At 49.4% G+C, this 22,295-nt stretch overlaps 8 protein-coding genes and 1 non-coding gene across 9 annotated transcripts; 3 read left to right on the forward strand and 6 right to left on the reverse strand.

Annotated features, from left to right (window-relative positions):
* Nucleotides 1-665: 665 nt before the first annotated feature.
* On the forward strand, nucleotides 666-3,374 carry PUMCH_000545 (uncharacterized protein; the record flags this gene model as incomplete). Its single annotated transcript, XM_063019626.1, has 1 exon — nucleotides 666-3,374. The coding sequence occupies one exon, from the start codon at nucleotides 666-668 to the stop codon at nucleotides 3,372-3,374; it is 2,709 nt and encodes a 902-aa protein (XP_062875696.1).
* Nucleotides 3,375-3,673: 299 nt separating this feature from the next.
* Nucleotides 3,674-5,146, reverse strand: PUMCH_000546 (uncharacterized protein; the record flags this gene model as incomplete). Its single annotated transcript, XM_063019627.1, has 1 exon — nucleotides 3,674-5,146. The coding sequence occupies one exon, from the start codon at nucleotides 5,144-5,146 to the stop codon at nucleotides 3,674-3,676; it is 1,473 nt and encodes a 490-aa protein (XP_062875697.1).
* Nucleotides 5,147-7,061: 1,915 nt separating this feature from the next.
* On the reverse strand, nucleotides 7,062-9,383 carry PUMCH_000547 (uncharacterized protein; the record flags this gene model as incomplete). Its single annotated transcript, XM_063019628.1, has 1 exon — nucleotides 7,062-9,383. One exon carries the CDS (start codon nucleotides 9,381-9,383, stop codon nucleotides 7,062-7,064), a length of 2,322 nt encoding a protein of 773 aa, XP_062875698.1.
* Nucleotides 9,384-9,709: 326 nt separating this feature from the next.
* Nucleotides 9,710-11,059, reverse strand: PUMCH_000548 (uncharacterized protein; the record flags this gene model as incomplete). The annotated part of the gene is made up of 1 exon (XM_063019629.1): nucleotides 9,710-11,059. The coding sequence occupies one exon, from the start codon at nucleotides 11,057-11,059 to the stop codon at nucleotides 9,710-9,712; it is 1,350 nt and encodes a 449-aa protein (XP_062875699.1).
* Nucleotides 11,060-12,536: 1,477 nt separating this feature from the next.
* On the forward strand, nucleotides 12,537-13,061 carry PUMCH_000549 (uncharacterized protein; the record flags this gene model as incomplete). Its single annotated transcript, XM_063019630.1, has 1 exon — nucleotides 12,537-13,061. One exon carries the CDS (start codon nucleotides 12,537-12,539, stop codon nucleotides 13,059-13,061), a length of 525 nt encoding a protein of 174 aa, XP_062875700.1.
* Nucleotides 13,062-13,260: 199 nt separating this feature from the next.
* Nucleotides 13,261-14,673, reverse strand: PUMCH_000550 (uncharacterized protein; the record flags this gene model as incomplete). Its single annotated transcript, XM_063019631.1, has 1 exon — nucleotides 13,261-14,673. The coding sequence occupies one exon, from the start codon at nucleotides 14,671-14,673 to the stop codon at nucleotides 13,261-13,263; it is 1,413 nt and encodes a 470-aa protein (XP_062875701.1).
* Nucleotides 14,674-15,419: 746 nt separating this feature from the next.
* On the reverse strand, nucleotides 15,420-17,720 carry PUMCH_000551 (uncharacterized protein; the record flags this gene model as incomplete). Its single annotated transcript, XM_063019632.1, has 1 exon — nucleotides 15,420-17,720. The coding sequence occupies one exon, from the start codon at nucleotides 17,718-17,720 to the stop codon at nucleotides 15,420-15,422; it is 2,301 nt and encodes a 766-aa protein (XP_062875702.1).
* A 576-nt stretch (nucleotides 17,721-18,296) lies between these two features.
* Nucleotides 18,297-20,453, reverse strand: PUMCH_000552 (uncharacterized protein; the record flags this gene model as incomplete). Its single annotated transcript, XM_063019633.1, has 1 exon — nucleotides 18,297-20,453. One exon carries the CDS (start codon nucleotides 20,451-20,453, stop codon nucleotides 18,297-18,299), a length of 2,157 nt encoding a protein of 718 aa, XP_062875703.1.
* Nucleotides 20,454-22,025: 1,572 nt separating this feature from the next.
* Nucleotides 22,026-22,099, forward strand: PUMCH_000553. Its single transcript has one exon. It is a non-coding gene; the product is annotated as a tRNA-Val (tRNA).
* The last annotated feature ends 196 nt before the right edge of the window (nucleotides 22,100-22,295 follow it).

The raw sequence follows: 22,295 nt of genomic DNA on the forward strand, positions 1-22,295 counted from the left end.
ACACCGGAACACACCAAATCTCTCTAAATTGTCTGCCATATTAACGTTAAATTCAGTCCAAATTAAACACCGTCTAACAACCAAAAAGACTCAAACAATTCGTTCAACTTGACCCTTATTCCTACAACTACCTACTACTACCTAATACATGCCAGTACATGCTCAATACATACATGCATTTGAGACATAACGTCTGTTCTGCGGCAGACCCAACTTGTCCACCAACACTTTTCATCCAATCGTCGTCCCGTGACCAAATCCAACACAAAAAAGTACAAACAAAAAATTGACGAACTCTAGACCCAACTCTCACACTCCCATTGTCTTTCTCTGTCACAGTCTACCATCAGAACCCATGCCGCGCTGGCTGCAGGACTCGGTCCGGGGAAGCTCTCACAAGCCCACCCCGCAAAACGGTGTAGTATATAAGGCCTGGATTTTCCACGGACAATCCAGCAATCCGAAATTTTTCTTCTCGTAACACAATTCTGTTTTTGAAAGCATAGGCGTTTTCAACACCCCTTTCTCTCCCAGATATTTATATATATACACCCCTATATATATCTATCGGTACAATCATATATATACACCTCTATATATATTTAACGGTACATACATTACACTATAGCTAATTGAGCACACTCCGAACACTCCAGTCTTCCAACATGACCATTTCCTTCAAAGACAAGGTCGTGGTCGTCACCGGCGCAGGTGGCGGCTTGGGCAAACACTACTGTCTCGAATACGCCAAGCGAGGCGCCAAGGTGGTGGTGAACGACTTGGGCGGCACTCTCGGTGGCCAGGGCGGAGACTCCAAAGCGGCCGACTTGGTGGTCGAGGAGATCCGCAAGTTGGGCGGACAGGCCGTTGCCGACTACAACAACGTGTTGGACGGCGAGAAGATCATCGAGACCGCCGTCAAGGCGTTTGGAACGGTCCATGTGGTGGTCAACAACGCCGGAATCTTGCGCGATGCCCAGTTCAAGAAGATGTCCGATCTGGACTTCCAGTTGGTCACCGATGTGCACACCAACGGTGCGTTCAAGGTCACCAAGGCCGCATGGCCATATTTCCGTAAACAAAACTATGGCCGTATCGTGAACACCGCCTCTCCGGCCGGCTTGTATGGTAACTTCGGCCAGGCCAACTACTCGGCAGCCAAGATGGGGTTGATCGGCTTTGCAGAGACCTTGGCCAAGGAGGGCGAGAACCACAACATCAAGGCCAACGTCATCGCGCCTCTTGCGCGGTCCAGAATGACCGAGTCCATCTTGCCGCCTCCAATCTTGGAGCAGCTCGGCCCAGAGAAGGTAGCCCCAATGGTGCTCTACTTGTCCTCCGAAAACAACACCGAGCTCAACGGTGAGATCTTCGAGGTTGCCGCGGGCTTCTACGCGCAAATCCGCTGGGAAAGATCTGGCGGTGCTTTGTTCAAGCCCGACGACACCTTCACCCCTGAGTCTGTCGCAAAGAGATTCGATGAGATCATGAACTTCGACGACTCCTCGAAGCCCGACTTGTTGAAGAACCAACATCCAAAGATGCTCAATGACTACACTTCGCTCGTGGACGCTGCCCACAAGTTGCCGGAGAACGACAACTCGGGCGCTCCTGCTGTCAGTGTCAAGGGCAGAGTTGTGGTTATTACCGGTGCTGGTGCTGGTTTGGGCCGTGACTACGCCTTGGCCTTCGCCAAGGCTGGTGCTAAGGTCGTTGTCAATGACTTTAAGGATCCTTCTAAGGTCGTTGACGAGATCAAGGCTGCTGGAGGCGAGGCCCATGGCGACAAGCACGATGTTGCTACTCAAGCCAAGGATATCATTGACAACGTCATCAACAAGTACGGCACAATTGACATTTTGGTCAACAATGCCGGAATCTTGCGTGACCGTTCCTTCGCCAAAATGACATACGACGAATGGATTCAAGTCCAAAAGGTCCACTTGATTGGTACTTACCAATTGACCAAATTGGCTTGGCCACACTTCTTGGAAAAGAAGTTTGGTAGAGTTGTCAACATCTCCTCCACTTCTGGTATCTACGGTAACTTTGGCCAGGCCAACTACGCTGCTGCTAAGAGTGCTATCATTGGTCTTACTAGAACTATTGCCATTGAGGGTGCCCGTGCTAACATCAAGGCAAACGTTGTTGCTCCACATGCCGAGACTGCTATGACTCTTACTATTTTCAGAGAGGAGGACAAGAACTTATACCCACCAAAGTTGGTAGCTCCATTGTTGATCTTCTTGGCTTCTGACGATGTTCCAGTTACTGGTGAGTTGTTCGAGGCTGGTGGTGGATGGATTGGTAACACCAGATGGCAAAGAGCCAAGGGTGCTGTTTCCAAGGATGAGCAAACTACTCCCGAGTTTGTTGCTGACCATTTGGAGGAGATTACCGACTTCACATCTGGAACTGCCAACCCTAAGACCACCACTGAATCCTCTATGGCTATTTTGAGCGCCGTCGGTGATGATGACGATGAGGATGACGAGGAGGATGAAGACGAGGAAGATGACGATGACGACCCATCGAAAATGCCAGACCCAGAATTTTCTTGGAACGACAGGGATGTCATTTTGTACAACCTTGGTGTTGGCGCCAAGCGTAAGGAGTTGAGATACGTCTACGAGAATGACAGCGACTTCCAAGTGGTGCCAACCTTCTGCCACTTGCCTACCTTCAATTCCGTCAAGTCACAAGCTACATTTGCTGCCTTGTTGAGAAACTTCAACCCAATGCTCTTGTTGCATGGTGAGCATTACCTCAAGATCAACAAGTTCCCAATTCCTATCGAAAGCACAGTGGTTACATCCTACCAACCATTGGCTGTTGTCCAGAAGGGAACTAACACCATTGTTGTCCAAGGCTCAAAGTCTGTAGACAAAGCTACTGGAGAAGAGTTGTTTGAGAACGAGGCTACTTTGTTCATTAGAAAGTGTGAGGGTGACACCAAGAAGTACGCAGAGAGAAGAACCTTTGCCACTCAGCCATTCAACGCACCAAAGTCCGAGCCAATCTTCACCAAGGATATCATCACCTCCGATGATCAGGCGGCTTTGTACAGATTGACTGGTGACAGAAATCCTTTGCACATTGATCCCGACTTTGCCGCAGGCGCCAACTTCGACAAGCCAATTTTGCACGGAATGTGTACATATGGTTTGACTGCTAAGGTCTTGTTGGACCAATTCGGACCATTTAACGAGATCAAGGGTAGATTCACAGGCATCGTCTTCCCAGGTGAGACTTTGAGAGTCTTTGCTTGGAAGGAGGGCGACGTTGTCACCTTCCAAACCCACGTTGTTGACAGAAAGACCATTGCCATCAACAATGCTGCGATCAAGTTGGTTTCTGACAAGAGCAAGTTGTAAGTGGAGTTTTTTATTTAAATTTTATGTATAGTGACGCAAATAATGAAAGTTTCAGTTAAGAACACGACTATGTACCAATAGGATTATAGCACTGATAGGGTTTATGTTCGTAAGTGAATTCAATCTCATACGAGCTTCAATCCCGTATAGACTACTTTCTTAAACTACCGCTACAATAATGAGTACACGACAAAACGACGAAGATTCGATGATGATAATGATGATGAGGATTCTTATACAAGAAAATGCAAAATGAGGGTGCTTTGAGAAGCTATTGGAATGCGCATTCACATTCGCACTCAGAAAGGGTCGGTTGACAGAAACGCATCGTCCTCCGACAAGTCGTCAATACCTCCGAGGCCTCCCATGCCTGAAAACAAAGGAGACGCAATGGTTGGAGATACGAGCAGAGGCGCGTAGCTAGCCCGAGTGTTGGAGCGCGTCAAGGATAACCTAGGTCTCACAACTTTGGCCGAAGCACACTGGCTGCCTTTTGCTGCAGGGACGGAGGGAGAAACGAAGTCATATTCGTCGAGCGAGTCAGTGAATGGAGAGGGAGCGTCCATCAAGGAATCAGTGGAAGAATAGGCTGTTGCGACCGAGTACACAGACTCCAGAGGCAGTTGTGCTGAGAGCAGCAGCATCGACAGGCTCTTGCCATGGCCTCTGAACAATGCCGGAGGAGGTGCAAACTCGTCGAGATGATCGGACGCTGAAAATGGGTTGATGCTAGGTTCATGTGGTTCTTGGGAGAGATTGTATAAAGATTGGGTGAACAGGGGACGACTGTCTCTGCGCTTCTGGACCTTAGTGGAGCGGCTTCTGCGGAGCGCTGGCGGGTTCATTACGGCTAACAGCAGGTCGGAGGAAGAAAGAGTTGTTGTGAGCGATGCAGAGCGAGTGTGGGTGATAGGAGGGCGTGGCTTGGCAATGTTGAAGGATTTGGCGCGTATGAGTTTGGACGCTTGGATCACCTTGTTCATTTCAACCTCGCAGACACGTTTATGTTTGGTGTCCTTCATTTCCACGTATCCCTGTGGTTCACAGAGATGGATGTACTTGTCGAAGAAGCTCTTGTATCCACCCTCGAGCACGACAATATCCGGGTATGTGAGATATGGATATCTGTCTGCGTTATGAAGACGGTCGAGTTTTCGAAGATGAGCGGCCATTGTGGGACCACGAAGTAAGGAGTACTCGCAGTGGAACACTAGAAGCGTCTTCTTGGGCTGATGCAAGGCCGGCGGCCGGTTGACCACAAACTCCTTTTCTAGATGCTGTTGCAGGGATATATTGAGCGCATTCTCGATGTGGCCGCCCTCGTACTCGTAGGGAAAGCGGCAGTCTACAATGATGTGTTCGTCGAACCGGTTGGCATAGGCGCCCGTGACGATCTTATGGAACTCCTCCGGGTCTACGCGAGGAATCAGATCGTGCGGTACCGAAAACGACCGCAAGCTTGTGTTGGGAAGGTGGTCGTTGGCGGTGAACAGCATCTGCGGGAACGGATGGAGGTCTGCCGCGCCACGGAACAGCGGCGGCAGGAGCTTGCGTTTCTGCGTCGGCGAGCTGAGCCACGCCGCGGCATCTGCATCCTCATCGTTGAGTGTGGTGTCGTTGTCGCTGCAGTCGGACTCGGTCTCATCGTGGCAGAACATGGGGAGACGCACCGAGCGCGCAAGCTTGGCCGACACGCCGGAGAGGCCCAACGAGCCCACGAACGTATCGAGCGACAGCCGTCTCTCGCCAAAGAAGGTATCCTTCAGGGCCATTCTGGTACCAGACAAGGAATGGGTCCGCAAGAGGAACGAGGCGGGAACAGAAATAGGAGAAGAAACAGGAACGGAGCGCCGGGTCACTTGTACGTCCAGACAGAGCTGGAGCGGACGGCGGTGGCGGACTAGAGGGCACCGCTATAGATAGAACTATAGGGTGAATCAGGGAACAGAAAGAAGGGCGGCGGCAGGTCCTTATATAGTTTTTTTTTTCCAAAAGGAGGGGAAGCCGAATTATGAGCCCGGGGTCGCCAGTACGGAAGGCACACACAGAATTAACAATCCGTAGCTAAGGGCAGACAGTAGCAGTAATATTGCCTAGGGTCAGGCAGTAGTCACTAGTATAAGTTGTAGTGAGTAGGCAGTAGTAGGAGATGTGCGCGACCAGACGGAAATGGGAACAAGGCACCGCACAAAGACAAGAAGGAAAAGATAAATTAAAGATACAATGAAAAACAACCTGGAACTGAAATCAAAGACATACTGTAAAAAAAAAAATAGCCCACCGGTTGCGGATTCGCGCTCAAGATAAACCCTGGTCGCTTGCACCCCCAAGTGTGGACACCAGCCCCGATGAGGAAGCCCGACGGCCGCACACAGGGTTAGGTCGCGCCAGACAGGCGGCCACGCGAAAAAGGGTCCTCTGCGGCACCCAATGTGGAAGGAGCAAGTGTTTGTGCGGTGGAATGGGGCCGCAACGAAGTCACGGTGGGAGGTGCGAAGCGGTGGTCATAGAGTGGCAGAATTGCAACTTGACCCGAAAGGGTCCAATGCCAAATAGAAGACGTGCAGATGGGCGCGCGGCCTGTGTATGAGTAGTCACGGTACTGCATATAACCCGGTTTAGCTGTGTAGTCGACGCACGCCGCGAACCCTGCATGCATTTAGGTGGTTGTGCGCCGTCTGAACCCCATCTGATGTTTCTAATCTAAGTGTTGTTTGCTCGAAAAAGCCGTTATTTTTTTTTTGGTGGTCGTGCTTCTTTCAGTTCTTCTGTTCGCGTGCTCCCGCGTCCCTATTTCTCCCGGGCTTGTTCATTTGTTCGCTTGTTCACTGCCATTATGTCATCTTGCCTCAAGCCATCGCCCAGTGAGAACGCGGAGAATAGAATAGAATAGTCTCGCTAGTGCTCTTGAGCCCTGTCCCCCCACCCCCCCTCGTTTCCTTAATTAACACCCCCGATCTCAGTATCACGGTGCAACTGCCTCAACAAGTCACACCTCTGCCTTTTCGGTGCCCGGTTGCAATTATTCTGTTTTGGAACATGCAATAGTGCGTCGGTCGGCACTTTCTGCAGGACCATTTAGCTGTTTGTGTACGTGGACGCGTGCTATATACACGCAACAGCTCAATGTGTCTCACTCGCGAGGAAATATTAACCGCCTAGCTTCACTTGCATGAGCTGAGGAAGGATATTTCCATCCGGTATCACCGTAAAACGGGAGCATTCGCTTTTTCCATACGCCAATGTTTGCTTGTTATGATTCGGATCGTTCGTTAGTTTTGCGTCTTTTTTTGTCTCTTGCTCTCTGGCTTGGGGCCAGCATCGGCCGAGATGAGGAACAGAATCCCTTGCAAAATCATGCAATGGCGCTGATCATTCATCTCGTCCTTCTCCACTAATTTCCGTGCATGTTTCTTCATTTTCTGCATGGTCTGCACTGCGGGCTATCTCCGAGGCCCTAATACCGTTGCAAGATTGCCGATGAGAGAACCAATCCATCGCGAGTCAAGATACCTTAGCTTCACACAAGATATCCAATATGCCGCGTTGTTTGTGTTACATGTATCAAGATCCACTGTAGCCTTCTGCTTGTAGATAGAAATACCGCGTTCCGCTGGGTAGGAGCCTTTCCACACATGGAATCTCGCAATTGGGGCTATGCATTCTTGCGTTAGGAACTATGCTTCGTCACCGTCGAGCCGAGAGCTGCTCGAGATACTCGTCCATGGAGAAGGTCCGATCTGCATCCTCGTTGTAGTCACTGGAGGTGTTTGTGTGTGTATATGTGTCGTTGAAACTGAAGGCCTCCGCTTCGTTCCGGCGGTAGTCTAGGCTCAGGCTCGTGTTGCCAGCAACGGGATTCGTGCCCACAGTAGTCAGTATGAACTTCCGGTCAAACACGTCCTCGCCAAAGTTGATTCTTTCGCTAGAATGCGCTGATCCGGTGGGTGTGCTTGCTCCTGCTAGTCCTCCACTATCGTCCATTAGGTATGCGTGTAGATTGAGAGATGAGCTGGAGCTGGAGAGTTTCAGGAGCATGTTCAGACCCATTGAGCTCATGGAGTTCTTTCTTCCCTTGATTGGGCCAGAGTCGACACTGGTTGTCAGTCCGCGGCGGCTGAGCGTAGTTCGTGGGACGCCGCCTACCCCTGGCGGAGGTTCGAAGTCGCCATACCCTTCGCTGTGATTAACCGATGCCAAAGATCCTATCGTTGGCTTTTTCTCCTTCTTGAGTCTGGAGAAGAACCTCCTTGACGGACTGAACATCGACTTGATGGACAGAGGAGACCCAGCGCCAATGGTCACAGCCGCACCACCACTAATTGGTGTGTGAAACCCTGAGCTAGAATTTTTGCGTGTATCTGACGAGAACGAGCCTCGTTTGGACGAGTACAAATTGGATTCGCTGAGCTGTAGTGGAGGTGGAACGTTGAGCTTCGAGGAAACCGAACTGGACTTGGATCTTGTTCCGCCAAGAGCATTGCTACGCAACTTCGTTGGACTGACGCTTTTAATGGAGTTGGCGTCCTGCTTCCGAGGACTAAGCGAGCTCTTGAACGACCGTTTGGAGCCGGATTCGACGAGTTTGTATGGCTCACTAGACTCAGGTTTAGAGGACCCTTGTCTGGAGTCGAACGAGCCAACGACGAGTTCCAGGTGCTTGCTGGCTGAAGACTCTTCTCCAATGGACATTTTGTCAATTGAGGAAAGTAAGTTTGACGTATCCACTGGTTGCGTTGTGACCTCATCTTCAAGAGAGCCCATCGAGCTGGAATCGTCTAGATAGGAGTCTAGTAGATCGTCCACTTTCTCGAGATCTTTGTAAACTAATTCTGGGTCCTGCTCTACCTCGAGTTCAGCTTGAGGAACGGACGCCAGTGGTGGGGGTGCACCCCATGCATTTTCGTAAGTTTTACCAATAAATAAGCGCCGTAGCCTTCCCGTGAGACTGTTATCGATTTCAACTCCGCCCTGCGCCTTAAATATCTGTTGGTTGATTTTGTTGTATTTGTCGATTTCTTGTCTGCTGAGCCCAAACGTCGTGAACGGGTGCGCCTTGATCTCCTGGATGGTCGGTCGTTGGTTGGGGTCCTTAGACAAGAGCTTTTCGATTAGATTTTTTAGCAACTCGGCCTCCTTTGAATCCTGCTCGCGAGCCTTTGCGCTTTCGATTGTGCGCGGGAAACGAAGCGGTCCGTTGACGATGTTCTTGAAGAGACTGAACTCGTTGTGTCCCTCAAACGGCAACTGGTGGAAAAACAAGCAGAAAAGAATCACGCCCAACGACCAGATGTCAATGCGAGCGTCGATTTTGCTCTGGATCAAGTCGTTATCGTTGAGCATCAGCAAGCGCTTGTTCACAAACTGACATAGTTCGGGCGCAAAGAACGCAGGCGTGCCCATGGTTTTCCCGAGCTCCTTATCGTCATTGGCATTATTTTCTAGAATGAGCGACACGCCAAAGTCGGAGATTTTGATCGTGCGGTCGCGGCTTATTAGGAGGTTGGACGGCTTAAGGTCTCTATGGATTATGTGTTTGAACGTGTGCAAGTACTCGAGCCCATTGAGCACATCGCGCAAGATCTTATTGAGCGGGAGCGACTTGCCGGCGTCTTTGAAGTACTTTTCGTGATAATGGTTGTATTTCTTCCAGTCGATCTCTCCATACTGACAATACTCTAGCACCAAGAGGATCTTATCGAACTTCATATCGTCGATGACCTGGTACAACTTGACGACGTTGGGATGGTCGCACTGCTTCATGATGCGGATCTCACGCTTGATCTTTGTGGTATGACTTAGGTACGTTTTCGTGATCAAACGTGAAGTATCGATTCTATTGATCGTTTTGATCGCATAGTACTTCGCCGGATCGACGCTTTTGTCTCGCGCAAGAATGACCTTGCCGAACTGGCCCTGCCCGATGCTCAGAAGAAGCTCATACCGCAGATTAACCACCTTGTGTCCTGAAGACTTATCGACGTCGATAGATAGCGTCAGGAGATCCATTTTCTGCCCGGAAAGCGGGGGTATGGTCTAGACTGACTGCAGAAATAGGCCAGAGCTCTTTTTCTATTAATTTTCGCGTTCCTGACGGAGCAATTGCCTTTTTAAGTAGAACAGTAGATGCAAGATATGGCAAATCTGGGGTAAGAAAGTGAAATTTTTTGAGAGCGTTCAAAATTCGGCTTTGGCTACTTTTTCGATTTTGATATTTACTGTGGCTGTGGTCGTGGTTTCTCATTAATAAATAGTTGGGTGGTTCCTTGGAATGGCCCATGATGGATGGTAATAAAACAGGGGTGGAAAGAAAAAAGAAAAAAGAAAAAGATGGTCTATGCAAAGGTCTCCATCGGGCGCGCCTCATCCTTGACCTTCTGCGCGAGGCGCGTGCCCTCGTCCTCGGTCTCGTCGTTGATCTCCTTGATGAGCTGGTCTTCCTCCTCGGTAAGCGCCGAGAAGTCGGGCGGGATGTCGTCCATTCTGACCGACGGCGCGTGGTCGATGAAGCGGAGCTGCTCGAGCACCCGTTGCTTGACGCTCTCGAGGTACTTCTTGGAGTTTTTGTTGTCGAGCGGCCCCTCCAACGCCGGGTGGAGCGAGTGGTCGGGGCCAAACCAGTCGTACGTCGGGATCGACGACGGGATCTTCAGGTCGAGCGTCACGTCGTTGAGAATGGCGGTCTCGTAGCACCACAACCGCGACACGTTGCGCGGCGTGTACCCGCCGCCGCCAAGCACAAGCATCGGGATGCCAAACGTCTTGATGAACTTGACGCAGGCGCCGTGGGCACGGATGTTGAGGTTGAAGCAGCCGAGACGGTCGTAGCCGAGCGAGTCCGCACCGCACTGCTGCACGATGACCGTGGGCTGGAACTTGGTGATGAGCGGCTCCATGATCAGCTTGAACAACCGGAGGTACGAGTCGTCGTCGATGCCATCCTTGAGCGGCACGTTGACGCTATAGTTGAGCCCGCGGCCGATTCCGGCCTCGTCGATGGCGCCCGTGCCAGGGAAAAACTCGCCGTTGTACTTGTGGAACGACACCGTCATCACGCGGTCGGTCATGTTGAACGCTTCCTGGACGCCGTCTCCATGGTGTAAGTCTATATCAATATACATAACCCGCGCATGCACGCGGAGCAAATTAAGGATGGCCAACACAATATCGTTGATGTAGCAAAACCCGCTAGGTTCAAACTTCTTCGCGTGGTGGAGCCCGCCCGACCAGTTGATGGCAATGTCGCTCATCCCACTGATGAGTTTCCGCAGCGCATCCAACGTCGCGCCCGTATAGAGCCGCAGATACGTATACATGCCGTCGAAAATGGGACAGTCGTCTCCAATGTTGAACTGCGCAATCTTATCCTCGTCCATCTTGAGCGCCATTTCGGGCGTGATGGATTGTAAGAAGTCTACATATTCCTCAGCATGGAAGTCCAAAAGCTCATCGCGCGTAGCCTCACGTGTTTCGTACAAGTCCATTTTCTCATAGAGACGGTACAGCGACACCAAGTGGTCGGTCAACATCAACCTGAACGGCTTCATTGGGTGGTGTGGTCCATAGTGGTAGTGGGATACGTCGGAGTTGTAGTGGTACAGGACGTTTTTGAGCGGCAGCAGGTGCTCCGGGAAGTAGTGCGGGGTGTGTTTCGTTGTGGCCGCGTCTGTGGAGAACGTCGCCATTTGAATGTGTTTTGGAGTTGTGCTGGTTATATAGTGTAGTGTAGTGTGTAGTGTAGTGTGTAGTGTGTAGGTGATGGAGATGGATTGGGGTTGAGGATTTTGAGGATTTTGAGATTTTTTCTAAAGTTTTGTGGGATTTGGGTGGATTTGATGTTTTGGATATATTTGTGTTTTTGTCAGTGTGGGTTTAGTGGAAATTGGGTGGCTGTTTTGATGGTGGTTACAGTTTGATGGAGTTGGTGGTAGGTCGGGTGATGAATGAGCTGGAGGTTTTTGCGTAGAAATTGACAGCGCTCAATATTATTTCTTATCTTATAGAGAAACCTTTTTGTGAATTTGGTGTAGCATGCACTGTGCTGAGACGATGAAACTGCTATGGTCCTCTTTGCACACTAGTCCATACTCTTGCCTATCGATGAGGACATTCACAATATTGATTAAGATTTGAGAAATTGGGAAATTTAAAATTAGAAGATTTTCTCATTTAGTAGTGATTTGCGGGGTGTCAATCGGTTGAGGGGTGTGTTTGATGAGGTGACTAGTGGAACAGGCGCCAAGAGAGAATTCACACAGATTCGACCAAATGGCAATCTGTAAAGTATTTTTGGGATATAAAGGGACAAAATTATTTTGGCGTGAACTCCAGGATATATTTGTAGGCTGGATTCCAACGTCTGATGGAGTTACCAGCTCAAATATACCGTCAACCACCGCCAAAACGAGAACTCTAGTCACCAAAACCAACAGAATTCTCTCTGATTTATTTTCACCCGAATTATCTGCAAATTCGCGCAGTTCACCAACAACTGTCATCAAAGATAGTGACTCTTTAGTGAGAACAATTCCATACCTAACACTACAGAAGAACCCACGATCAAAGACCCCAACTCGCCAAAATAGATAAACTAAATTCAAGAAATATTGTCAATAAAAAAAATCAACAGAATTTGTTTCTAATTTCCCACAATTATCTCCCCAAATCGTCCCTCCTAATTTCTCCCTCTTTCTCTCCCACTTTCTCTCACTCTATCTCCACACTCCACACTCACATACCTATTGCCACCACCAACTCTTCTTCAACAATGTCAAGTACGTTCCAATTGACCGCCGAACATTGAACCCCGACCACCGCCCCACTTCCCCGCACCCACTAAAAAACATAAATAACCCCCCTTCCCACCTCTTGCCTCCTCCTGTTTCGTTTTTTGATTCAATGTTCGTTCCTTCTAAATCAACCCTTCTCTCCTACTAACACCTCCCCCTAGGCTCCGCAGGCTTCGACAGACACATCACCATCTTCTCCCCCGAGGGAAGATTGTACCAGGTCGAGTATTCGTTCAAGGCCATCAACTCCGCCAGCATCACGTCGATCGGTGTTACTGGTAAGGACTCGGCCGTGCTCATTTCGCAGAAGAAGATCCCCGATAAGTTGTTGGATCCCGCCACGGTGTCGTATCTCTTTAAAATCACGCCTTCGATGGGCATGCTAGCTACGGGCTCCATTGCCGATGCCCGTTCGTTGGCGTTGCGTGCCAGAGCAGAAGCAGCCGAGTTCCGCTACCAGAACGGGTACGAGATGCCCGTGCAGAGCATTGCCAAGCGTATGGCCAACATCTCTCAGTTGTATACCCAGCGTGCATACATGCGTCCGCTCGGCGTGGCGTTGACCTTCTGTCAGGTCGACTTCGAGGATGAGGGCAGAGGTCCTCAGATCTTCAAGTGTGACCCCGCAGGCTACTTCACAGGCGTCAAGGCCGTGTCGACGGGCCCCAAGCAGCAGGAGGCCACCACGTATTTGGAGAAAAAATTCAAGAAAATGGACTGTGTGGATGGCGACTGGCAGCAGACGGTCGAGTTCGCCATCACCTCCTTGAGCTCGGTGCTCGGCACAGATTTCCGCAAGAACGACATCGAGATCGGTGTGGCTACGCAAGGCGAGTTCCGCATCTTGACTGCCGACGAGATTGACGAAAGATTGGTTGCCATTGCTGAACTCGATTAGACTTACCCCCCTACAGGCACTTGAGCAGGCCAAACAGTGCTGTAAATAGCATCGCAACGATACGACGAAGCTTTGTAATGAATTAGTATATTATCTGTAGAGACAGGACTACGATTGTTTTAGCTGGATATGTGATATACCTATATGGAATCTATACGTGCTTAACTAAGTAAGCTTTTCTAAATCAGTTCCCCAGTTCTTACCAAACGTAAGGAATGAACATGTAAGGACAAGCCTCAAGATAGCGGTCCCAGTCCTCACCGTACTTACGAGCACACTTTCTTTGGTCTCTGTAGGCTCTGTGAACCAAGACAATAAAGAAGAATACTGGGAAAAACCATGGAAATGGCGACTGGAAGCCACAGATAAGGCCCCAGGTGAGCGCTTGAGTGTAATCGGCGGTGTAATGAGCCTTACGCGCGTACTTGTACCATCCATCAGTCAACAAGACAGAACCGTTCTTGCACTTAATGTAGGTCGGGTTGACCAAGTCCGAGTATGGCAAGTATGGGAACGTTTTACGGATGGTGTTGTTGCCGCCCATAACTCTACGGAAACTGTTCTTTTGTCTGTTTCCAGTGTCAAAGAAGTAGTAGGCAATGGTCAACACCACAAACAAGGCGGTGTTGTATTGCCAAGACCATTGGTACTCCAGAGGATCGTGGTACAGCAAGAACAAGGTACAGTGACAGTAGGTGAAAGGAACACCGGCGATGTTCCAGAAACAAAGCATGAAGCCGAACTTCTCGTAGGCCATGTCCCAGGTTGGAACGATCAACTCCTCACCCTTGGAACAAGCGTTGGCATACAACCAGAAGGCGTACACCACAAATGCCATCTGAGGAGAAACGTAGCCGTAGGTGTCGTACTGCTTCAAAGCAGCTGCAACGGCCAAGAAATGAAGGAAGTACCAAGGAAGACGGACCTCGAAGAACATCTTGATGTCCAAATATTTGCCCACACGTGGGTTCAATGGTGCGCCCATGAAACAGTCGTAGATGGGGTTTCCAGTCATGCGATGGTAATCCTTGGAGACATAGAGAGTGTACAAGTACAAGCCAATGGAGAAAATGAAACCGTAGGCAATGGCGGTAATCATCATCTCACCAAAATGGTCCAAGATGTAGTACAATTTAATTCCGTAGAAGTGCATGCCGAGCAAGATGACGTTTGTCACATAGAAAGACCACACCGCATTACAGTAGTATGGCAATTGGCGGCCGTTCAAATGGTCCAATGGCAAACCCTTACTCCAGATACCAGGCAAAGTCAAATAAAAGAGACCCTGGACGACGAAGAATGTGGTGAATACCAATACTACCATTGGCGATGGAATGGCGTTCTCGACGAATAATTGCCACAACTCCAAGCCGAAAACGGACCATGTCTGTTCCTCTGTTGGCCACGCAGGCAATCCATTGTAAAAACGAGCCGAAAGCCACATGTATACCATCAAAAGAGGGAATCCGATCATCATTCCTAACGCACCGGCTGGTCCACCAAACTCCCACTCAATTTGATCTTTGGGAAGGTATTTTGGATCAGCAGGTTGGGCGCTTTCCACCAATGAGGTGGTCTCATTTGGCTCTCCTTGCACTGCGGTCCGAGACATTGATTTGGGAAGCAAGAATTGGTGTTTTCAAAAGTATATATGTGAAACGTCTGGATGCAGGACTGTACACAAGGTTCGTTTTGCTTAAACGAGGATACGACACAAACGTGTGTGCGAGATCACAGTGCGCGCATAAAGAGACCAGGGATTGGATAGTTGGTTATGGGCCCTGTGCGATGCAGCTTTAGTATTCAGCGACCTTTTGCTTGGGTTGAACGAAGGACCGATGATGAGATGAGGCGATGAGATGCTCGGGCGATGAGATGATGAAGCGATGAGATGATGAGGCGATGAGGTTATGATTGAAGGGTGTTTTACACCAAACTTAACAGTTATTGGACCCAGGTCTTTGTAGAGACTTTGTGCAGAAAATCGTTCCGGTTGTGTCGGAAACGCGACGTGCATTTGCCGATGCATCAGATCCAGGATGCTTATTTTTGGCTCTCCCTACATATCCATAATAGCCGTTTAGCACATGCATGGAAAAGAGCTGTCACACTTAGAAAATTTTGTTATAAGCGGTTGCAATCGATTAAGTGTTAGTTGGAGATAGACGGACTTTTTATATTGTTCGTTGCCTCTTCGGACTCAAGTTTCGCCTTTTTTTTGAGATATCAACGATTTCTCGTACATCAGAATTGACACGGAATATGATGGTTATCCACCCAATTCTTGCCTTGTAGTTCTTAAATTCTCCCTGAAATTTTTCAGTGGCTGGGAAGAATTAAACAAATTGTATGTTCGGCTTAGGCAAACGGGATGTCGGTCAGAACTGAGAATGAATCGTAGACCTCGTCATCTATCTCATTTGGATGGCTCTCACGATAGATGCGCCTAAGCTCCTTGAACTTTATGACGTGATCGAGGAAGGAAAGCGCACTCCCGTTTCCGAGCTTGACCAACCCCATGAAGAATAGCTCGATTCTCTCGAAATCGACCTCGTCAACGACCACACCGGAAATCATACGGAATATAGATTGATGCATGATACAGTGATAGTCAAATGTACTGGGGCTGAGGTAGAAATGTTCACTTTGTAGAATTACCTGTGACTCGTCAAGTTGATATGGCGCTGATTTCTTCTTAATGAAGAAGAAACCGTCCGTTATGTTTTGCAAAACAGATTGTACCTGAGGATGTGTTCGAGGCAATCCGAGAAAGTACTTCGAGGTAAGCACTCTCATGTACATGTTGTTGCAAACATTGTGGGCAGAGGCGTCAAACCATGAATAGGTTCTCTGAACACCATCCTCCAGACTCTCGGTAGAGAAGCATGCTTCTGAGATACCACAGCGGGCTGCAAACGCTGGCACGCTTGGCTCGGTCTTAGGTACATTTACTTCAAATGTTGGAAACGTGACACCAGGCACGATCGTATCTGCTAAAAGCCCGTCAATTAATGCAATGAGGTGGATGGTCCATCTTGCAGGCACAATCTTCAAGTTCCTCTGCTGAATTGAATGGTTAATGCAATCTAGGGTTACAATCATTCTCACTGTAGAGGATGTATATCCCCAAAATAGATTGAAATCAGCGCCACTTTGGGTCTGGCAAATGAGGCCAGCGCGTTCCAATGCGTTGTGATAGTTTGCATTGGCTTTTGCCTCGGTAGTTCCAGTATCTAGCCAGGCCTCATAGTCTGGATTTGCCTCTATTGAGGGAGCGGCGTCGAAAAAGTCAGTTCCCTGTGCCTGCTCCAACTCTGGCCCACTGACTGCTTGCAGAAAGGGTCTTCCTACGGTTGTATGTAGCACAGCAGAACTTTCGATGGCGAAAAACCAGGACTTTGCGAAGGCAAGACCGCTAGTCATGTACAACGACAGGGGACCACCTGAGAATTTGGTTTTTTGGGAGTAATCAATGAGCAAATCACGAGCGCCTTTAAGATGTGTCTGCCATTGGTTGAGGTAGTTATCAGAGACAGTGTATTTAGTGGCTGTGAAACAGGAACTCAAGACCAAAATGGTCAACAACAACAGCTCGATATTGCTTGCAAGCATTGAAGGGTCCGAAAAGCTGGAATACTCGGCAAAAGCACCACTCAATGCTTTCAAGCACCTGGCGGTATAAGTTTGACGAGCTCTATCATGGCGCAGTTTGCCTGTCTGGTTGAACTGAAATGTAGCCGAAATAGCCAAGAGAGAAGATAGAAGATACGGACATTTTGCCAGGTAAATCAACAAAAGTTTCACACCCTGGTTCGACTCAATCAGCGAAGCATAGGGGAAGATATGGTATGAAAGATCTGTAGTTGTAAGTGTCTTGAGATATTCCACATGGGGCTCTGTGAGCGTATGTTCTGCCACGCAGTTCTTGATGAGCTCCGAGTTGGAGAGAAGAAGTCTTTCCGTGACGCCGTTGGGGCTCGGAAACGCCCGCGGCTCCATATAGAGCTCGTACTCCGACATGTCCACTCGATACGACGAGCTGCTTTCGGACATTTCGCCGCTCTGAGGGACCAGAGGCGTGTAATGGCCGTGAGGAGTGACACCTGCCGAGTTGTTGGATGCGTTATCCGCATCCATGGGTACCAAAAACTCGCTCATATCGTGAACAAGGTCACTGGCCCTATTGAAGAGCCCAAGCAAGTCTTGCGTCTCAAAAGACTCAGCAGCAGGGATATCAATGGTCAACCCTTCGCCGCCATTGCCGGTTGCCGGCGGCTTCTCTTCTGGTGACGCCTGTGGCTCGAGTTCGACCCCATTGTTCAGTACAAATGTGATTGTATGTTTCGGCGACGGCTTGCTATCTACAGCGGCTACAGGCACAGGAGAAGGTTCTACGGCGTTTTCCGGAGGACTCGTCTCGAAGCTCGACCGATACATCTTCACGCGGAGGGTTCCCGGGCCCTTTTGCTGTAGGTCTGTTTTCTTCGCCAGATTCATGGAATGGTCGTACTCGCACGCTTTTTTCAAGCGCGTGCAGTTGTTGCATTCCGGCACTGTTTCGTCGCATTTGATTTTGCGCCGTTTGCACTCCTTGCATCCGTTTCGAGAGTACTTTCTCTTTCGGATCCGTTTGGAGCTGTCAAGCGCCAGTTCCAGCATTTTTATATTTCAATCGGGAGTGTTTTTTGAGCCTCAGGATTGGGCACGTGATTTTTCAGTCCTGAATTTTGGTACCTGTACCCTCAAAGTCTGTAGATTGTGTTTCTATCTCAACACGAAATAGTCCGCTCTAGACGCAACACAGACGCCAATTGAAGCGGATATCGTCCCAAAAAGGTCGCCGGCGCTCCGCGGCAAATGTTTACGAACCTTAAATACGACGCTAGCCTCGTATTCACGGCAATAAGACCAGAATAGGAAATCACTCTTTTCTAGCCCTGGACAAACGACAATCGACACAAAGACACTGCGTTAGTTATAAGTGTGTTCCTGAGTTTTTGGCTGTGGCCGCACCATCTAGTACATTCTCAGACGAATGCGTTTGTATCTGATTTGTGTCGATCGGTGATGATGCGAAAACTCCGGATTGGGAAATCGAATCTGGGGTAAATCGGGAATCTCAAAAATGGTTCTTAATGAGGTGAGAGTTTACTCTTCTATAAATTGGGGCCGTTTTCAGTGGTGCTTTTTGTTTCCTAGAATTAAATATTTAATGTACACCTAAAATACATGAGACTAAAGGATATGCTGGATTTTCGTGAAAATTCTTCTTCCGTGGGGAGTATTCTTGATGTTGGGCAAGAGCGGCTGCAAGCTCTGCGCGAGCTTGGGCAAGTTGGTGGGGCTAGCGACGTCCAACCCGGTCTGGAGCACGTAGTTGCCGTAGGGGTCATTCAACAACACCAGAAGGTGGCTGCTGTTTTTCAACAACACCTCGATGACCTCCTCGCTCAACTTGCGCGTGCGCAACGTCTTCTCGATGACGTTGGAGCCGAACTTGTGGAGCGACAACGAGATGATGTTGGCGCGGATGTGGTCCAAGATGATGGCGATGGACTTCTCGTCGCCACGCGAGAGAACATACTGCACCACGTAGTTGCCGTAGGGGTCCAACGAGAGCGTGGTCGCGATCTCGGCCACGCGCAACGAGAGCTGCTCGCGCTGCTTGTTGTTGCCGTGGTCCAAGCACCGCTGCAAAACACAACATCCGTGTCTGTGGGTCGCGATTTCCACGCAGTGCTGGGCCGCGGCATCAAACACAAACTGGTTGTCCTCCGGACTGAGCCTTTGCAAGCACTTTTGGACGACGTGGTTACCGTTCAAGTCGCGAGATAAGGCTACTACATGGGGTGACAAGCTATCGATGATGTAGCGAGCTTCCTCGGGAGAGGAGATCTGCTCCATGAGCTTCTGCAACGCTCTGGTGCCGTGCGGATCAAGAGCAATACGGATGAATTCTGGCGCGGCGTTTCTCACCAAGATGAGGCGTTGAGAGGGTGTGACGTTCTCGAACAACTTCTGCACCAAGTAGTTTCCAAAGGGGTCGACCATGAGCTCAACGATCTTTGGATGGATCTCGTTGAAGATCATTGTGGCGGCTCTGTCGCCATTGTTGCTGGAGTCAGAACCGGTGCTTTTTTCGGAGCTTTGTTCCTTGCTCAAGTCCAACTGGCGCTGCAAAAACCGACAGCCATGTTGGTCCTTACAGAGAGAGTAGATGTCGCCGGTGAAGTCATCCAAAGTAGCGTTTGCATACTTGGTAGCCATGTCTCCCTTTTTACGGTTGGAATTATGCATCTTGCGATGGATATTGACCCGGCTGTTCATGCCGTTGAAATGGTCGTTTTGACGCCTATTGTAGGGGTATCCGCCGGGACCTCCAACTCCGCTGTCGTTTTCGCCAGAGTTGGGGTGGTGAGCATGGCCAGCGTTGTTTCCGGCGGCCATGTTCCCGCGGTTGTATCCGTGGAAGTTTCCTTGCATGGCACCTCTAGGTTCCATCTGCTGAGCGCCGGAATTGCCATAATGGGAATTAGCGGGCTGCGGGTTTCCATGTTGCATCGGATACAATTGTTTCTGGTTCCAGAGGTTCATTCCGGACAAAATGGGAGGCGAAGAGAAGACGTCCAACAGCGAGTCCAAGTGCGGGTAGAACGACATGTTGGAAAACTCCTGTCCGCCAGGAGTGGCCGACTTGTCGACGGACTTGTCTGCGGAGGAGTCGCTTCCCACCGGGCTGGCGTTCTTGGGGCCAAACCGGTTGTATTCACTGAACTCAGGCGTTTGAGCGTACGCATCGAATGGGATGCGCAGGTTCAAGATGCCGCCAAACTGAGGCCCAGGCTGTGGCGAGGGCGACACCGCGTGCGAGCCGTTGAGGCCAGGCGTGCCTGCGTTCAGCAGAAGCGTCTCGTCGGGCAATGCAAAGGGCGCAATCAGCATTGCCATCTGAGACGTCAAGAGCGGGTCTGCGACCGGGTATGCAAAGGGAGGCGCCGAGAACGGGACAAACGTGTTGCCCCACTTCGACAGCGGCGTGGCGTCGGATTCGGCGACCCGGAAAGCGCCCATCTGTGGAGGATGGGGTGTCAACGACTCGTGCGGCTCAAGCACCGAGCCCGGTATCTTGGAGTTCGCAGAAACGTTGGCCAGGTCGGACGAAACAGACGTGTCTTCCAAGCCGAGCTGCGACGAGGATTCCGGCACGTCGTCGATGTTGAGCGTGCCCAAGGCATCGACAATGTCCAATGGGGGCTCGTCGGCGGCGAAAAACGGCGCCGGGTCGGATTTCTTGAAGAATTGCAGCGACCCGAACGACGCGGAGCGCAACGGCTCGCCGGCGGGCGCGGGCGCGTGCGAAATGGACGCTGCTCTGGTTTGGTCGTTGGACATGATGCAGAGGCAGACACAGATGCTAAGAGAGGAAAAAAGTAATGTACACGGGGTAAAGACGAGCGGCTCGTCACGAAGAAAGTGAAATCGTACACCCTTGGAGCGCAGGGCAACTATGGTACAAGAGGGTTGGTTTGGCGATGCCTATAGGCGGCGATAATCGCAGTTTCGGACGGGAAAAAGGCGGGAAAAGACACACTTTCTGTGATAGGAAGTGGGGCCGATGCAAGTAGTCTGCTTTTTCTCGAACTTTTCCGGCTTTTCTGCGGCAGAATCAGTGGTTTCTTCAGTTTCCACTGATATCCAGTTCCAGCGGGATCCAGAAGGGCTACGGGAACGGCGAAAACAGCAATCGGTGCAGATTCAGACGCTGCAGACGATGGGCGCGTTTGTGGGTACAGATTCGGGGCGTGGCGTGGCCAGGAGGAGCCCTAGGGATATGTGGTAGAGTGACACAGAAAAAAAAATAGCAGGTGTGCTCTGCAGGTAATATGAGGGTAGGATCTGAGACATGAGGAATGGTGTTTGAGGGACGGGGATTTTTTTTTGGGAAACGGAGGTTGGTTTTGGGAAATTCGGAGAGCCCGGATTTTTGCGGTGTGATTGGTTTTTCTTTTTTTTGCGTGGCGGCCATTTTGACGGTAATACATTGAGCGAAGTGTACTAAGTAAGGGCTAGGAGAAGAATTGACGGGACTGTGGAAAATCAGTTTCGAAAGTCTTGGCGGCGATGCACTCTTTGGTTCTGTATTTATTGCGGTCATTTTGGTGTAATTTGGGCTGGAATTGGTGGAGTTACGGGTCGTTTCTATGGATTTGCAGCCAGTACAGAAGACAGTAGATTTAGCTGAACAAATGATTGATCTGAATACACAGTTGAGCTGTTTCGGTTTAATTAATGGGAATTTGGGTAGAAGTTGCGGTGAGTCGTGAATATTGTTGCATTGGCTGACTGTTTCTGTAATACTACTGAATGGGATCCTATCTGTACTCCAACAAGAGATTGAAACTAAAATTGGACAAGTATCATTCAAAACATACTTTCACGTTTTTGTGAATTTAGTTCGATCAAAGTATTGTTCCGTGTGTATTGACCTAGTGCCACACTTTGTACTTTTAAGTAGTTCATGGACTACACATCAGACTGTAAAGTAGCGGAATCAGAGACAAATTTTGACTTCTTCTAAAGTGAGTTCAAAGCCTTTCAATCTTCGGCTTTTAAATTCTCAAATCTTTCCTGAAGATTGTGACGAGAATGCGATTTCACGTCGTCAATTCTATACTGCATTACCTCGCCCAAGACCAAATTTGACAGGTTATTGGGAACAATTCCAATTCCACTCGACCTATTTAAACCTTTCCGAACGGACTTTTTTATCTTATTTGACAGTGTGCCACGACCAAGGGTATTCCATGGCTTTTGTTGAATGATGAGTCTTATATCCAAATACAGTTCTGAGCTTCAAGTCGATCTTACTAGTTTCTTTGTTAACAAAGTGGTATTTATTAAAAGCAAATCTCCGATTCAAACACTTTGGTCATATCAAACAGTCACTTTCCATAAGTATAATCCGGTTTCGTGGTCTAGTTGGTCATGGCATCTGCTTAACACGCAGAACGTCCCCAGTTCGATCCTGGGCGAAATCACGATTATATTTTTTCGTTTTTGTAAAACCTCATTTTTTTGATAGTTTTATTCTATTCGTCGACAATTCCGTATACTCTTGGTGGTATTGTGATCTCAGATCACAGAACTTTTCATCAGAGAGTCTTTTCCCATAAACAAGAAAGAATTAGACTTCATGAAAGTTTTTAACTCACAGAATTGACTCGTTGAAAGTGG

This window comes from Australozyma saopauloensis, chromosome 1, assembly GCF_035610405.1.
Source record: "Australozyma saopauloensis chromosome 1, complete sequence".
NCBI lineage: Eukaryota > Fungi > Ascomycota > Pichiomycetes > Serinales > Metschnikowiaceae > Australozyma > Australozyma saopauloensis.